We start from the raw sequence: 17255 nt of genomic DNA, 5'->3' as shown, positions 1-17255 counted from the left end.
GGTCTGTGCAGCGCCCTGCACGATGGGGCCCTGAGCTCAGTGGGGGGGGGGTCTGTGCAGCGCCCGGCGTGATGGGGCCCTGAGCACAGTGTGTGTGTGTGTGCGTGCGGGGGGGGGGTCGGTCTGTGCAGCGCCTGGCGCGACGGGGCCCCCCGAGGTTGGTTGGCACTACCGTAATACATGTAGCAGAGGTGCAGGCCCCCTACCCCCCGCAGCGTTTGGGCCCCCATCGGAATCGGAAGTGGAGATTTTCCATTGTGGCCAGTGGCTCATTTCCTAGAGCTGGGTTTCTCCCAGTGCCTCCGTCCCAGCCCTGCCACTTCCCCATCGCTGGCTGCGCGGCTGCACACCATGGCCGTGACTCTGCCAGTCCTGCTCCTGACGGTCGGTGAGTGTCGCTGCCCGCCCCACAGCTGGAAGGGGGCTAGAGCAGGGGGGCTGGGAGCCAGGACTCCTGGGTTCTCTCCCCAGCTGTAGGAGGGGAGTGGGGTCTAGTGGTTGGGGGCTGGGAGCCAGGACTCCTGGGTTCTATTTCTGTCAGAGCAGATGAGGACTGTACAGGCCATCAAGAAGGGGGTCACCCCGGGGCCCATGGAGACCCATCGGTGAGGTGGGGCAATGCAGGGCAGGGGCTCTAGGGGAGAGGGCAGGGTAAGGTGCAGGCTGTGACGGGTAGGGCCAGAAGAGGGGCTGTGTGTATGGAGGGCTCAGGTAGGGTGGGGGGCAAAGGGAGGAGGGAAGGAGGGTTGTTTGGGGGTCACCCAGAGGCCTTCCCCCCCCGCCCCACACTGTGTCTCCAGCTCTTCCGAAACCGTCCCTCGTCTGGGACCGGGCCACAGGTGCCGAGGCGGGGATCAGGCTGCGCTGCTCTGTCCCGGGGCCGCTCGGGGCCGGCTGGTTCACCCTGCACCGGGACGGCACACCGGGCCCTGTGGCCAAGGAGCGGGCCCCAGCGCAGGGCTCAGAGGTCACGTTCCTGCTGCCCAGCGTTGGCCATGGCGAGCGGTACCGCTGCGGCTACTGGAACCGGGATGCGGCCGGGGGGCGGGTGGAGTCCCCGCTCAGCGACCCCGCTAACGTCACCAGCGGTGAGTCCGGAGGGTCTGGTCCCAGGGGCAGGGAGTGGGCGGGATGCCAGAAGATGGACCCGGGGGTCGGATCCGCTCCGCGGGGCAGGAGGGGGCGGGATGCTGGAGTAGATGGGCCCATGGGTCTGATCCTGGGGGAGGGGAGGAGACGGGATACTGGGGTAGATGGGCCCGTGGGTCTAAGCCAGGTGGGAGGATACTGAGCTCTCCCAGTTCCCCCCCCCACAGTCCCCACCCCAGCTCGGGGTACCCAATACCCCACCCCAACGCTCTGCTTCCCTTGTGCCCGGTCCAGATCGCTACCCCAAGCCATCCATCGCCGTCAGCCCCGGCGCGGAGGTCTTGGCCGGCCAGACCTGGACGATCCGGTGCTGGGCTCCGTATGCGGGGATGAGCTTTGTGCTCTACCGGGCGCGGGAGTTCTGGACTGAGCGGGTGCCTCGCGGAGACCCCCCCACGGCCGAGTTCCACCTGGGGAACGCCAGCGCCGCCAGCGCGGGGAGATACACCTGCTACTATCACGCCACCAGCGAGCCCTTCGCCTGGTCCAATGCCAGCAACCCCCTGGAGCTCAGCGTCATAGGTGGGGGGAATGGGGCACAGGGCCTCTCCCCTCTAGGGAGCGCCGGCTCCCATCCGGCCCCAGGGCTGGGACTGGCTGGCTCAGGGGGTGGGGAATGGGGCTCGGGGCCTTTCCCCTCTAGGGCACAATTTTTTCAGCTCATTTTGTATAGATGTGAATGTCTATGGGCTGGATGTGGGAATAGAGGGAGGGTGTGGGGGGATGGATGGGGGGATAGAAGGAGGGTGTGGGGGATAGAGGTAGAGTCTGGGGAGATGGATGGATGGGGGATAGAGGGAGGGTGTGTGGGATAGAGGGAGGGTGTGGGGGGATGGATGGGGAGATGGGAGATAGAGGGAGGGTGTGAGGGATGGAGGGAGGGTGTGGGGGGATGGATGGGGAGGTGGGAGATGGAGGGTGTGAGGGATGGAGGGAGGGTGTGGGGGGGATGAGGGATGGATGGGGGGATGGGGGATAGAGGTAGGATCTGGGGGGATGGATGGATTGGGGGATAGAGGGAGGGTGTGGGGATGGATGTGGAGACGGGGGATAGAGGGAGGGTGTGAGGGATGGATGGAAGGATGGCAGAATAGAGGAAGGGTGTGGGGGGATGGGGGGATGGATGGCAGGTTTGTGACCGAGTTCCTGGGGGGCCACACTGAGATTGCTCAATCAGGGCAACTTGCAAAGAATGCGGTAGACAGGCCCCCAAAGCTGGTGGCTATTCAACTACTTTGATTCACCCAGAGCTTCTCCAACACCTTCCTGGTTACCCAGATGCCAAAACAGAGCTCCCTTAAAGCCACCCAGCCTTGGGCTCCCACTCACGTAAGATGAGGATGACTGAAAATCTTGTTCCTCGTATAAAAAGTTCTACCGATACCAAAGGATGGGACACATCAGCCCCAGGTCTCTGAATATCTCAGCTCTTACCCAGATACACGCTCACAGCCAATTCCTGTTAACTAAACTCAAACTTACTAAAAAAGAAAAGAGAGAGCGAGCGAGCGCATGGGTTCAAAGATCGGTATCCGTACAGACCCGAATACAGTTCTTAGGTCAGGTTCATAGCAGAGATGTGAGCTTTAGAGTCGCAAAACGTTCTTTTGGAATTAGTCCGTTGGTTCAGTCCAATGCCCGGGTGCCCCAGACTGGAGCTGGAGACCCCAGCCTGGTGGCTCGAACTTCCCCTGATGAAGCTTAAGCAGATCTGAGATGACAGGATCAGGGCCCACAAGTCCTTTCCTAGCTCTCTGGGAGCCTCTTAGCGACCTGCAGTCCTTGGGGAAGTATGGTGGCTTTGAAGTAGAATCACCTGTTTTCTATGTAGATGTCCTGGACTCAGTGGACCCAGGTCACTAGGTGCATTCAGCAGTATAAGGTAATTATCCCTAAAGCGGTTCCTAGATGATCTATTACGAGTTTCAAAGAGAAATATAGACAAGGACATTTGTACAGCCAAGTTCCATCTAAATGTTAATATTCCCGTTTGCTCTTTGAATCAGTAGAGCATAGAGACGCACAGGAACCGGCTGGTTACACTGCTGTCACGGAGTCCCCGGGTGATGCTCTGGAACTGCTCCCTACGAAGCCAGGCAGGACTCTGGGGAAGTCTCCTCTTTGGGAGCAGCCTGTCTGCAGGATACACAGCTCACCCGGCTTCCACCTTCCTGAGTCTGACCTTGGAGCATTCAGCATCCTCTTCCCCTCCGTGCGCTTCCCACAGCCAGTCTGCTCAGGCAGGGCTCCTGGGGAAGCCAGAGGGTCCTGCCCCCCAGCTCCGCAGTCAGACGTGACTCTCAGCCAGCCAGTAAAACAGAGGTTTATTAGACGACAGGGACATGGTCTAACACAGAGCTTGTAGGTGCTGGGAACAGGATGCCTCAGCTGGGTCCATTTTGGGGGGCAGTGAGCCAGACAACCACGTCTGCACTTCACTCCATGTCCCCAGCCAGCCCCAAACAGAAACTCTCTCCAGCCCCCCCACCCCCCGTGGGCTTTGTCCTTTTCCCGGGCTAGGGGGTCACCGGATTCCTTTGTTCTCCAACCCTTTAGCTCTCACCTTGCAGGGGGGAACGGCCAGGCCCTCAGGTGCCAGGAAACAGGGTGTTGGCCAGTCTCTGTGTCCAGACCCCTGCACACACCTGCCCTCTAGGGCTCTGCAAGGATCATACACCCTTACCCCACCACCTAGATACTTAAGAACTGCCTAGGAAACTGAGGCACCCCCGCACTATTCAGAGGAAACATTAAGAACAGTCCCGCTTCGTCACAGCTGCTAATCCCTTACAAGATAGAGGCCAGTGGTTCTCAACCAGTTGACCACGGTGGGCCGCAATGTGTTCTGTGCACAGGTGCCGATTTTCCAAAGTGCCGAGGGGTCTTCGACCCCCAGCTCCACGACAGGCCCTTCCCCCACTCCACCCCTGCCTCTTCCTGCCCCCCTCCACCCCCGCCCCACCTCTTCCCGCCCAGTTCTCCCCCCTCCCCCGAGCATGGTGCGTCCTCGCTCCTCCCCCCCCCCGAGCCTCCTGCATGCCGAGAAACAGCTGATGGCAGCAGGTGGGAGGCGCGGGGAGGGAAGGGGAGGTGCTGATCCGCAGGGCTGGAGGCGCTGGGGTGGTGGTGGTGGGGAGCACTGGTCCCTCTAAGCTGGGCGCGCACACAGATCCTAAACCCCGCGCACACGGCGAAACACCGCGCGCCCAACAGCTGGCAGAGAAGCAATTTTTTGCGCGCCCGGCCCGTCAAAAACCAGAGGGGACATTGGTGGGGAGCTGATGGGGGGCTGCCGGTGGGTGCTCCGTACCCCCCACTTTCCCCCCCCTGTGGGTGCTCCAGCCCCGGAGCTGTGTGCTGATTGGGCTGCAAGCGGGCCACGGACAGCAGGGTGAGAACCGCCGCTCTGGGAAACCGTGGACAAAGACACTCACTAGCTTCTTCTAACGCTCTGACAAGGCCACGTTTCGAAGCTCCAGTGTATCTCACGTGGAATGGCCCCAATCCCCATTGACATTGGCACTAATATGTCCCTAAAGGCTGAACGTGGGTCATGTAGCCTAGGTGCTTAGCCCGTTCTGGCTCCGTGTCACGGGGGGCGGGTATGGGGACGGCTGGAGGTCTATGGCAGCGGCTGGCTGGCGGTGTATGGGGGCGGCTGGATGGACGGACAGCCGTGTGTGGAGATGGAAGGGTGGAAGGAGGGATGGCTGGAGGGTTCATGGAGGGCTGGAGGGGTGGGTGGTTGTCTATAGGGATGGATGGAGGAAGGGATGGATGGAGGGGTGTGTCTGGGCAGAGATGGAGGAATGGGGGACGGATGAAGGGGAGTGTCTGGGGAGGGAGGGATGGAAGGGTGTGTATGGGGAGGGATGGGGGGGATTGAGGGAGGAAGGGATGGAGGAATGGGGGAGAGATGGAGGGGTGTGTCTGGGGAGGGAGGGATGGATGGAGGGGTGTCTATGGGGAGGGATGGATAGAGGTGTGTGTAGGGCTGGTGGGTAATGCACCCGAGTGCATTGTGGGGTGGTGCCATAGGGTCCGTGGGTGGAAGCGCCCCTTGCAGGCCGATGACCCTGCCCGAGCACGGGTACAACCGGGGCCATGCGGGGCCGGAGCAGCATCTCACGGGGGCTCTTGGCTCTTCCAGACGTTCCCAGCACCCGGGAGAGGTTCGTGGACGTGGGCGGGAAGCTCCAGGTGAATTGCTCCGTCCCCGACGCCCCAGGTGGCTGGTTCTTCCTGTACCGAGACGGGGATCCCGAGCCCCTGGCCTGGATCGCAGCCGATGGGGACAATGGGCCAGCTGGCTTCAATCTCCCGGAGGAGCAGGCCCTGGGCCCCGGCGGGGTCTTCAGCTGCCGCTACGGGCCGGAGGAACCGGGCCCCCATTTCGACCTGGATCTCAATGACACGGAGGTGCAGACCCAAGGTGAGTGCGCGGCCAGGGGCATCCAGCAGTTCAGGGGTTAATCAGTCTGGCCATATGTGCACGGGGCTAAGTGGGGGGGAAGTGGGGCCCTGGATGTGGACTGGCTACAGTCCTGCCTGGGAACTGGCCAGGGGCCATGGGGTCTGGGCATGGATGGACAGATGGAGAAGGTGTGTGGGGATGGGTGGATGGATGGAGGGGTGTCGGGGGAGAGAGGGGTGAGTGCGCGGACAGATGGATAGAGCGTTGGGGGGATGGATGGAGGGGTGTGTACGCGGAGGGAAGGGGGATGGATGGACGGAGGGGTGTGTATGGGGAGTGATGGAGGGATAGAGGGGTGTGTGTGGGGATATATGGATGGAGGATTGGGGGGATGGATGGAGGGGCGTATACACGGAGGGATGGATGGATGGAGGGGTGTGTATGGGAGGGATGGACGGAGGGTTGGGGGGATGAATGGATGGAGGAGTGTGTACGCAGAGAGATGGATAGACGGAGGGGTGTGTATGGGCATGGATGGAGGGATAGAGGGGTGTGTATGCGGAGGGATGGATGGATGGAGGGATATATGGACGGAGGGGTGTGTATGGGGATGTATGGATGGAGGGTTGGGGGCAGATGGACGGAGGGGTGTGTATGGGGAGGGATGGAGGGATAGAGGGGTGTGTACGTGGAGGGATGGATGGATTCTTGGCAACAGTGTGCCCTTGTTGCCAAGAAGGTCAATGGCATTTTGGGATGTATAAGTAGGGGCATAGCCAGCAGATCGAGGGACGTGATTGTTCCCCTCTATTCGACATTGGTGAGGCCTCATCTGGAGTACTGTGTCCAGTTTTGGGCCCCACACTACAAGAAGGACGTGGATAAATTGGAGAGAGTCCAGCGAAGGGCAACAAAAATGATTAGGGGTCTGGAACACATGACTTATGAGGAGAGGCTGAGGGAACTGGGGATGTTTAGTCTGTGGAAGAGAAGAACGAGGGGGGATTTGATAGCTGCTTTCAACTACCTGAAAGGGGGTTCCAAAGAGGATGGCTCTAGACTGTTCTCAGTGGTAGCAGATGACAGAACAAGGAGTAATGGTTTCAAGTTGCAGTGGGGGAGATTTAGGTTGGATATTAGGAAAAACTTTTTCACTAGGAAGGTGGTGAAACACTGGAATGCGTTACCTAGGGAGGTGGTAGAATCTCCTTCCTTAGAAGTTTTAAGGTCAAGCTTGACAAAGCCCTGGCTGGGATGATTTAATTGGGGATTGGTCCTGCTTTGAGCAGGGGGTTGGACTAGATGACCTCCTGAGGTCCCTTCCAACCCTGATATTCTATGATTCTATGAGGTTTGGGGGGGATGGATGGAGGGGTGTGTATGCGGAGGGATGGATGGACGGGGGATGGATGGATGGAGGGGTGTGTATGGGCATGGACAGAGGAATAGAGGGGTGTGTACGCAGAGGGATGGATGGATGGAGGGATGTATGGACGGAGGGGTGTGTATGGGCATGGACAGAGGGATAGAGGGGTGTGTACGCAGAGGGATGGAGGGTTGTGGGGGAGGGATGGAGGGATGGACGGAGGGGTGAGTATTTTGAGCTCCGGGAGGAGTGTGGGGTCCAGCGGTTAGAGCCCAGGGGTGGGGATCAGGACTCCTGGGTTCTCTCCTCTCACGGGGGGGCGGGAGCAGTGTGGGTGGATTTTCTCCCCCTTCTCCCCATAAGCTGTTAGTTGCGAGGGCCGATCTCTAACCGTGTATTTTTTTTCCATTGTCTCCTTCCTGCCCCCCCCAGGCTCGCGCTCTGGGGGCACCAATTACAGCCAGACCAATGCACTGCGGCTGGGCCTGGGGGCCGCCGTCCTGCTGCTGGCTCTGCTCTTTGTAGCCCAGGCCTGCTGGGAGGAGAGACACCTGCAAGGCTGAGGCCAGTGAGTTGGTCCTGGGGAGGTGGGGACGAGGCCATGCTGGAGATTCCTGAATCCCAGCCCCCCTCCCCCTCTTTAACCACTAGTCCCCACTCCCCTCCCAGAACTGGGGAGAGAACCAAGGAGTCCTGGCTCCTAGCACCCCTCTGCTCTAACCACTAAACCTCACTGCCCGCCCAGAGCCAGGGAGAGAACCCAGGAGTCCTGGCTCCCAGCCCCTCTGCTCTAACCACTAGACCCCACTCTCCTCTCAGAGCCAGGGAGAGAACCCAGGAGTCCTGGCTCCCAGCCCCTCTGCTCTAACCACTAGACCCCACTCTCCTCTCAGAGCCAGGGAGAGAACCCAGGAGTCCTGGCTCCCAGCCCCTCTGCTCTAACCACTAGACCCCACTCTCCTCTCAGAGCCAGGGAGAGAACCCAGGAGTCCTGGCTCCCAGCCCCTCTGCTCTAACCACTAGACCCCACTCCCCGCCCAGAGCCAGGGAGAGAACCCAGGAGTCCTGACAGGTGCCTGCGCCCCCCTCCCCAGCACAACCACCTCGATTTCCTGCTACAGCCCAGCTCCCAGGGGGGATTTGGGGTGAAGTTGCCCCCTCCCCCTAGTCTGTTTCACACTTGACACTCCCCTGCGGCTCCCCACACTCAGGGGGAGGGCTGGGGTTTGGGGTGGGAGGAGCGGGACTGAGACCCCATCTGTCCCAGGGGGGCTGGGGAGGCCCCTCTGTCCGGGAAGGGGGGGTCTCAGGAGTGCAGCTAACGGGGTTCTCTCTCCCCTCACAGGCCGTCATGGGCTCGCAGGCAACTAAGGGAAGGAATAGGCCCCCCCCACTCCATGCAGCCCCCTCTGCTGGGATTCACCCCCCACTCCACCTTGCCCCCCGCCTGGTCTATCCCACCCCATCCATTCCAGCCCCCTAGCCCCCACCTGCCAACCACCCCTTCATCCTGTCCAACCCAGTCCTCTCTGTTCCCCCTCCCCCATTAGCCCCCCCCAACATACTGTGATCTTGCCCCCCAACATCCTCTCCACCCTGGGCTATCTCAGCCCCTCCCACCAGCTCCCCGCTCTGCCCCCATCCCAGCCGTTGGCCGCCCCAGATTCCAGGGTGGGTCCCCCATCGCCCTGGCAAAGGGAGAGCAGACGTTTCGGAGCGGGGGCAGCGCTGGGGGAGCCCACCTGGTCCCTGGAACGGTCGGTCAAGCCCCCCCACAAGGCGGGCAGGGGAGCTGCCGGTGGGAGAGGGCTGAGGGATGGTACCACACGTCGCCCCCCTCTGGAGCCGCGAGCGCTGGGCTTCACTGCTGCCCGGCACCTCCTGTATTTATACAGCCCCGCCCTGGTTATACGGACCAGGGACCGGGCCTCAATAAAGAAAGTGTGATGCCCCCCCCAGGGGGTGTGTGTCTGGTGATTGGCAGCTTGTGTCTCCCCGGCCCCTTCCTCCCTCACACCCTGTTATTACCACACTGCCAGTGTTAGTGCAAAGGGCCGCCACTGGGACAGTGTAAGTGTCCCCATCGTGCTAGGCGCTGCACAAACCCCCATGACCGAGGTCAGGGTCCTGTTGGTCAGGGTGCTGCACAGACCCCCACCCATGACCGAGATCGGGGACCCCATCATGCCAGGCGCTGCACAGACCCCCCCCCCAACTAAGATTGGCAGCCTTGTCACACCAGGCAGCCAGGCTGGGCTTTAATGCGGGTGTCAAAGGGCTAACAAAAGAGGGTAGTTGACTTAAAGTGTCCACCCATTGCAATGGAATCGCCCCGGACACGGCGATAAATCAGTGGTGGAGGGGCCCTAGCCGTCTGTCCCCTGAGCGCAGATGGTCCCCCAAGGACGGGCGAGCAGGAGCGGGGAAACGCAGGCAGGGTTTCTCGGTTCTGAACGGACCGGTGCGTTTGTCACGTGATTCCAGGCAGAGCCCCGGCGCCGGGCGAAGTCTCTGTGTGCGTCGTACCCCTACCTCCGGAGAGTGCTAAGCTGTCTCCCAGACGGCTGCCTTCGGAGAGATACCGGGAAAGGGGCGGTTTAAGCTACTGGGGTATCTTAAAACACTGCGGGATGCAGAGTGAGTGTCCAGCGCGGGACACCAGAGCAGTTCCGCGACGTTCAGTGCGCACAGGTGGGGTGGAAATTAATGTGGTTTTTTTCTGTCGTTTTGATGCCTAATATCGATGGTCTCTCCCGGCTGGTGACCCGTTGGGGGGCCCGGGATGGAATTTCTCTTTCTCCAATTTTTTTCTGAACCTGGTTTATTTAATTCACACACTGAGAAAAGCCCCTTAGAATCAGGCATTACAGTGTAAACCCATCATCACCGCTCAGCTATGGCAGAAGGGGAGGCAAACCCAGGCGTCCCCGATCGTGCCCGCTCCTCACACGGTGCCACGGCTCGTGTCGCACGTGGGCAGGTTGGCAGGCTGAGAGAGAAAGGTGCAACATCAAACTTTCCAGAATCAGCAATTGCCAGAGTTAAAGTTTCCTGAACAACCTTAACTCTGCCCACTTGGCCATGTGCCACACATCCTTTAATTGCATGATCATGTACTAATTTTACCTACATGGGTCACCAGCTGGGTTTGATGGGGCGGGAATCTGCATGGAAATAGTGGTCAGTCAAAGATTGAAGACCAGCCCCTGTGGTCTCCTGGCTTCCAGCCCACCTCACCATCCCCAAGGCTGCAGGGTACATTGAGGGTGAGCTGTCCCCTTCTCCGCACAGAGACACAGACAAGCTGCACGTGGCATGATGCCTGGCCAGGCTGACGGTCCCAAGGTTTCCTGGGTGTTGCAGGGACCTCTGCTTGCTTTGGTCGAGGTAGATTTGGCCAGCAGATTAGAGACAATGTGTAAGAGATACAGGAAGAGATGAGACATCGCTGGCTTCCTGTAGCTGCAACCCTGGCTCAGTGCCTCATTCAGGGCTGGGTGGAGCTGGGTACCAGGGTGTTGGCAGCAGCACTGGCCCCCCCTTCCCGGGGCCCCATCATGGCATCCAGGATCTCACTGGGCGGGGCGCGTTTGGCCCTAGCACTTTTCCAACCGGCGGCTGGGTAGTTAAATCCCACATGACCACCAGGGCTCATCGCCCAGCCCCGAGCCAGGCCCCTCAACCCGCAGAATTGCACACACTCCAGTGCCCTGAGACAGAGCCCTTGGCCCCCTGTGTGTGGGGACGTTGCGTCTGACCCTGGCGCTGTACTAGGCACTTACTGCACCCCAGGTGTCTGTCCCCCTCCTCTCTCTGCAGCGGGGTCCCCCAGCCCCTTTTCTCTCCCCCCTTTCTCCCTAGACCTCCCCTGCCTGCATTTCTATTGTACAAACCCCCAGAGTTTCCTGCTCCCCTGCCCCCCAGATCTCCCCACCCCAGGGGGGGCTGTGATACCGGAGCCTCCCAATGTCCCCCCGTGGTGGGTTCAGCCGACGAAGGCGAGTGAGAAGTTCAGGCAGCCTCACGAGAACCTGGACGAATGAACGTTGGGGGGAAAGTTGGCGAGACACAAAGACGGGATTCGTCCAACCCGACTGGCTGCCAGACGGACCCCACGGGCCGGGCTGGGGCCTGCCTGGGACACAGGAGAAATGGGGGAGCAGAAATCCGTGACCCCAAATTGGGGTGTCAGAAACGAGGCCTCATTGGTGGATAAAATATTGTGGGGATGGGCTGCGCCGCCCACCTCCCTTTGGGGCCTTAAAGAAAGAGACTCGCTTCACCCTCCTGGCTGCCACCCCCCGTCTCCTGGGCCCCCCGGGTCCCCCGGACCCTGCTCCGCGGAGACGTCCTGAGCAGAGCGGCTGGAGAGATGGACCCCGATGCCATCACCCCTCCCCTGGCTGAACCCCCAACCCGGGAGGAAACGGGGTCGGACTTTCACAGCAGCCGCGGCGACGCCAGATCCAGCCCAGCTCCGCCGGCTCCTCTGCCCCCCAGGACAGTCGCTAGCATCTCCGAGGCCAGCGGGGAGACACCCAAACCCGGGGGATTTTCTGGCTAGAGACTCGCTCCAGCGAACGGGGCCGAGGCCGGAACAAACCCCTCGTTTCACACGGCGCCTGCCACGGCTCCCTGGTTCCTGCTCTGCTGGGTCTGTAACAGCCGGTCCCAGGGGTCACTGGGGGGTTTGCCGTGGGGCTGAGCAGGCTGCGGCCTCTGGACCCTGCCCCCGGCCCGTGTTTAACCCTGTCCAGTGTAAGGGGCAGGATTGTTTTCACACTAACTCCCACTTGAGATGGGGCAGCTCAAGCCAGGGGGAGGTGTCGGGGGGGAGGCAACAACCCCCCATGGCCATGGGGCAGGATCAAGAGATGGGAATTGGGGGGGCATGAGCTGGGGGTCAGTCTAGGGTCAGAGAAGCCGGGGGGCTCCTTCCCAGGCAGCCATCACCCCACCCCGACAGTCCGGGTGGGGCAGGTTTGTCCCCCACCAGGCCCACCCCCAGGCTGAGGCATCGGTCATCTTAGCCGGGGGCGGCATGGCCGCCCTGCCAGGGCTTCAGGGGGCGAGGGGGCGGCCATGTTAACTGAGAGCACCCGCGGGCTTCCTTCCCTTGGGGAGCAATGGGAGACGGTGGCCATGGCTAGCGGGGGTGTGGGGGCGACAGGCTAGGGAGCAGAACAGAGCGTGTGAGGGGACGTGGGCCAGGGGGTCAGAGAGGGGGAGTGGACATGAGGGGACATGGGCTGGGGGGAAGAACAGGGGAGGGGACAGGGATGTGAGAGGATATGGGACAGTGGGCAGAGGGGACATGGAGGGGGCAGAACGGGGATGGGATTGCGGGTCAGGAGGGGACATGGGCTGTGGGGATCAAAGGGATACGGGACCCCCACCCACTGGAGAAAGGATACTTGAGTCTTCTTGAGCCCCTGCCTTGAGGATCGGAGCCGGCGCCCCCGAGAGGGGAGAGGTCCCACGTCCCATTCCCCACCCCACTGAACCAGTCGGTCTCTGCCCTAGGACTAGGAGAGACCCCGCTCCCCTCCCAGAGCCAGGAGTGGAACCCAGGAGTCCTGGCTTCCAGACCCCACTCTCACCACTGAGACCCCCAACAACAGGGAGGGAGACACAGGACAGGAGGGCCCATCGCTCTGCCCCGATGTGCAGGGGGGTGTCAGTGACAGTGACCCCACATCTCCGGAGAGCCCCCTGCCCAGCGCGGCGGCAAGGATGTGGTTTGCTGGGGCTATTTTGACCGATGTAGACGTTGCTGGCAGATGAGAGAGCAAAGGTGTGAGGACACAGTAGTGTTTTGGGCCCCACACTACAAGAAGGATGTGGATAAATTGGAGAGAGTCCAGCGAAGGGCAACAAAAATGATTAGGGGTCTAGAGCACATGACTTATGAGGAGAGGCTGAGGGAACTGGGATTGTTTAGTCTGCAGAAGAGAAGAATGAGGGGGGATTTGATAGCTGCTTTCAACTACCTGAGAGGGGGTTCCAAAGAGGATGGCTCTAGACTGTTCTCAATGGTAGCAGATGACAGAACGAGGAGTAATGGTCTCAAGTTGCAGTGGGGGAGGTTTAGGTTGGATATTAGGAAAAACTTTTTCACTAAGAGGGTGGTGAAACACTGGAATGCGTTACCTAGGGAGGTGGTAGAATCTCCTTCCTTACAGGTTTTTAAGGTCAGGCTTGACAAAGCCCTGGCTGGGATGATTTAACTGGGACTTGGTCCTGCTTTGAGCAGGGGGTTGGACTAGATGACCTTCTGGGGTCCCTTCCAACCCTGATATTCTATGATTCTATGATTCTATGACAGTAAGGGACAAGCCATCGCTGGCTTCCCGCAGCTGCAGCCCCTGGCTCAGTGCCTCATTCTGCTCCCACTCGGGCATCTGGATGGGTGGAACTGGGCACTGGGGCGTTGGTGGCAGCGCTGAGGGGCCCCCCACTGGCCCCATCATGGCGTCTGCTCTCACCATCCTCCTCCTCAATCAGTATTGGAGACAACCAGGGTGTGTGCCCATCGGGGGGGCGGGGGGATCTGAGATCAGGGTGTGTGCCCATTGGGGGTGGGGGTTGAGACCAGAGTGTGTGTCCATGGGAGAGGATCTGAGACCACGGCATGTTTTCCATGGGGGAGATTTGAGACCAGGGCATGTGTCCATGATGGGGGGATCTGAGACCAGGGTGTGTGTCCATGGGGGAGGGGATCTGAGACCAGGGTGTAGGATCCAGTTGCTCTGGGATTTGGTTCCTAACAAGCCGTCTCCTCTCCAGGCTGCTGGCCGACTGGGCAGAGTGGGGTTTCGGGACGTGAGTATCCGTGGGGGATTGGGGTTCTGGGGAACATTAGTGCTATGGATGGGGGGAGGGGAAAAGAGGAGCTGAACCCTGAACCTTCCCCCCAAAACTCATATCAATCCCCCTGAATTTATCTTGCAGGGGCTGAACCCAGCCCTGTCCCCAGTGCAGTCAGGGGTGACTCCAGATTGACATCAGGGGCTAAGATCAGAACCCAGCCCTGTCCCCAGTGCAGTCTGGAGTCATTCCAGATTGACCCCGGGGAGGCTGAGATCAGAGCCTGACGGGCATTTTTCACAGGGGCGGCGGATCTGAAATGCCCTGCTCACCCTGCTGTGTATTTCCCAGGGGCTGTGAGGACGGGGCAGTCTCTGGACACCCAGGGGTTGGGCATGGGTAGGAGAGATAGACAGACACCAACAGGGCAGGGCTGGCGCCTTCCCCACTGACCTGGTTCTTTTTCAACCCAGAGGGAAAGTTTCCCAAACCCTCCCTGTCCATGAGCCCCCGGGGGGTGACTGAGCTGGGGGTGGAGGGGGGGGAGCAGCCAGGCATGAGGTTTGCTCTGTATAAGAACGGACTCCTGGTAAAGATGCAGGACCCTGCCGGGAATGAGGCCGGTTTCCCCATCACCGGTGTGGGGCTGGACGACAGAGGGAGGTACCAAATCAGAACTAACTGAATGGTCAAAGCACAGGGACCCCGTGGAGCTGGTGGTGGCAGGTGAGGGGCCTGGCTCAGCGTCCCTTCTCCCAGCCCCACAGCCAGCCAGACACTCAGGGGGGCTTGGACCCGATGGTACCTCAGAGCCAGGCTCTGCCATAAGCCCTGGGCTCAGCAGAGGGGACACCCGGCCGGGGAGCAGGGACGGAGTCACTGCGGGGTTCCCCAGCCAGGGGGGAGCAGCAGTCGCTGGAGATTTGGGGCTGAGGGTGGGGGGATCCCTGCCCCCAGAGGAAGCTGCAGAGCAGGGGCCTTTCCCAGGGGGATACTCCTCGTCTCGGGGGACGCACAGAGGGCTCGGGCCCCAGGGGCTGCCCAGCCGGCCCCTCCCACAAGCTCTGAATCCAGGGCACTTTCGCACTCCCCTGGAAAACCAGCACTCAGTGGGGAGCTGTGAGGGGGCGGGGGGAGGGGTGTCTGGGTCACCAAGTTGGCCCCTCCCTCCCTGGGGTCTGCATCTCAGAGCCCGTCTCCTTCTGCCCCCAGAGCCCTCTCTGCCCAAGCCCTCCGTCTCCGTCCGCTCCAGCCGGGGGGTCACCACGAGGGAGCTGGTCGCCATTTCCCACCCCTGTGACCCCGCGCTGCTCGTGGTGAGAGGTGAGGGCCCCAGATCGGCGTCTCCTAGTCACTCTGCCCCAGGGCCCAGGCAGCGAGGGGGCAGGGGAGGGGACCCACTCGGCCAGTTAAACAGGCTCGTTCTGCCCAAGGAGCCGCCCCCATGGGGAGCCACGAAGGGCTGGGTGGGGAGAATGGCTGCAGTTACTAGGGGTATGTGGCGCCCAGGTGCCATGGGGAGGGGCTCCCTGCAGTGGGATGGATCGAGGGGTTTGCACGGGGACACAGACAGGGTGGGGGGAGAGGGCCCCAGTGGGTCTAACTGCACCGACACCCCTCCCCCTTTGTCACCCCCAGATAACTCCCGGGGCAACACCGTCCGTCTGGCCCTGGGCGCCGGTGTCCTGCTGGCCCTGGCGCTGATCCTGGCCGAGGTTGCTCACGGCTGGAGGAGGGGCAAACCGTAGGTGAGCTGATCTCCCCGCCAAATGCCGTGCTACAGCCTGGGTGCCCCAGCATGGGGGAAGGGCAGAGGGGTCACCATCACCCTGAGCAGCCTGACGCACCAGCGTGGGGATGGAGCCGGCCGGCCTGGCTCTTGTTTAAGGACCTTTGTTTTCCCCTCTGCGAGCTGGAAGTCGTCCCATTGCCCTGACCGGCAGCCCCCAGCCCGCCCGTGGGGACAGCTGATTAGCAGGGCCCTGAAGGCCCTGGAGATCTGTGAGGCAGCAGGGAGGGGGGAGTGTTGACCTGGGAATGTGCCATGGGGATGGGAGACCTGAGAGCCTGTCACCTGAGCCAGGAGGGGGAGGGGAAGGTAACACCTCTGCCCGGGAATGTGAACAGAGGCTGCAGGAGAGAGCCTGCTAGGTGGGTTTAGTTTCAGTTTGGGGCTGGGTGGCGGAACACAGGGAACCCCAGGGCTGGGGTCTGAGCTCCCTGCTCCCCCAGAAGGACTTGACTGAGGGGTCCTGGTTGTACCCACAACCTCTGTTTGAGACTGTGTTCCTGTTGTCCAATAAACCTTCTGTTTTACTGGCTGGCTGAGAGTCTCAGTGAATCCCAGGAAGAGGGGTGCAGGGCCTGGACTCCCCCACACTCCATGACAACTGGTGGCAGCGGTGGGATGTACTGCACCCCGTGAACGGCGCTTCCTGCAGTAAGTGACTGGGGAGCAGTAAACTGAGGGGGGATTGATGGGGACCAGGCGTGCTGAAGATTCAGAGAGAGACGGTTTCAGAGGGCGGTTAACCCCTGGGAGCGTGTGACCAGAGAGACGGACTTTTGCAGTAACAGGGTCCCCCGGGGGATTGCAGCGAGCGGTCCAGGGGCGCAGGAGTCTGCAGCTCGACCCTGGCAAAGAGGTGGTGACCTCAAGAAGGACTGGCACCCTCGGGGTTTTTCCTGGAAACCGTGGAAAGCTGCCCGGCCTGCGAGTGGGCAGCAGGGAGATGTACGCTAAACGCCTTAAGAGCGACCTGGTGCAGCTGTGCAGGCAGAGGGGGCTGCGCATTGGGAGGTCCACCAAGGAACAGCTGATTGCCCAGTTGGAGGAGTGGGATCGCTTGGATGACCCGATCCCTGTCCCTGAGGGAAGCCACCCGGTGGACGCAGCGTGGGCCCTGGGGCCTGACCGGGCTGGGAGGGGTCAGACTGCTGCCGAGGACATCCCGAGACCCTTCCTACCTATGCCTGGGGGAGGGGTTGGGGGAAGCCCAGTGAAGACCGAAGGCACCCTGACCCCAGCAGCCAGCAAGGGATCCTCCCGGAGGAGCTCCCCTTCCCTGGAGCGGAGGCGGCTGGAATGGGAGAGGGAGATGAAAATGAGGGAGCTGGAGGACCGTGAAAAGCAGCGTCAGCATGAGGAGAAACAACGTAGGCATGAGCAGCAGGGAAGGAGAAACAAAGACAGCATGAACTGGAGCTGGCCAGGCTGAGGAGCAGTGGGGCCCCGGCTGTGGTGAGTGAGGGGGGACCCAAGACTGCAAGGAGCTTTGATAAGTGCTTCCTGGCCCATGGAAGGAGTGGGAGGACATAGATAGCTTCCTGACGGTCTTTGAGAATGCCTGCGAGCTGCACAGGGTTGACCCTGCAGACAGGCTCCAGTTTCTCACCCCCTTACTGGACCCCAAAGCCGTGGAGGTGTACAGCCGAATGACAGGGGCGGAGGCAGGGGACTATGAACTGTTCAAACAGGCCCTGCTCCGTGAGTTTGGGCTGACCCCCGAGATGTACCGG

The 17255-nt window shown here is 61.2% G+C and overlaps 4 protein-coding genes across 9 annotated transcripts in view; 3 read left to right on the top strand and 1 right to left on the bottom strand.

The window, feature by feature from the left end:
- LOC119564877 (immunoglobulin superfamily member 1-like) overlaps nucleotides 1–17255 on the bottom strand; it is a 967916-nt gene that overhangs the window by 398389 nt on the left and 552272 nt on the right. The gene's annotated exons all lie outside the window — the stretch shown is intronic.
- Nucleotides 1–17255, top strand: part of LOC119564866 (immunoglobulin superfamily member 1) — a 999687-nt gene that overhangs the window by 641394 nt on the left and 341038 nt on the right. The gene's annotated exons all lie outside the window — the stretch shown is intronic.
- The window catches only part of LOC119564865 (immunoglobulin superfamily member 1), a 798058-nt gene that overhangs the window by 582515 nt on the left and 198288 nt on the right, over nucleotides 1–17255 (top strand). The window lies entirely within an intron of this gene.
- Nucleotides 120–8885, top strand: LOC102930080 (immunoglobulin superfamily member 1). Its single transcript, XM_037888297.2, has 6 exons — nucleotides 120–388; nucleotides 801–1088; nucleotides 1384–1671; nucleotides 5300–5581; nucleotides 7362–7497; nucleotides 8275–8885. Exons 1-5 carry the CDS (start codon nucleotides 352–354, stop codon nucleotides 7490–7492), a joined length of 1026 nt encoding a protein of 341 aa, XP_037744225.1. The 5' UTR covers nucleotides 120–351; the 3' UTR covers nucleotides 7493–7497; nucleotides 8275–8885.

Source organism: Chelonia mydas, chromosome 23 (genome assembly GCF_015237465.2).
Source record: "Chelonia mydas isolate rCheMyd1 chromosome 23, rCheMyd1.pri.v2, whole genome shotgun sequence".
NCBI classification, from domain to species: Eukaryota; Metazoa; Chordata; order Testudines; family Cheloniidae; genus Chelonia; species Chelonia mydas.
The sequence above is the reverse complement of the archived record's forward strand: the minus strand, read 5'-3'. Positions and strand labels throughout refer to the sequence as shown.

Bases quoted from the DNA above. Each gene is read 5' to 3' on its own strand.
- LOC102930080 (XM_037888297.2), top strand. From the start codon at position 352: ATGGCCGTGACTCTGCCAGTCCTGCTCCTGACGGTCG. The intron at 389-800 runs GTGAGTGTCGCT...CTGTGTCTCCAG, and splicing joins AGTCCTGCTCCTGACGGTCG to CTCTTCCGAAACCGTCCCTC. The intron at 1,672-5,299 runs GTGGGGGGAATG...TGGCTCTTCCAG, and splicing joins CCTGGAGCTCAGCGTCATAG to ACGTTCCCAGCACCCGGGAG.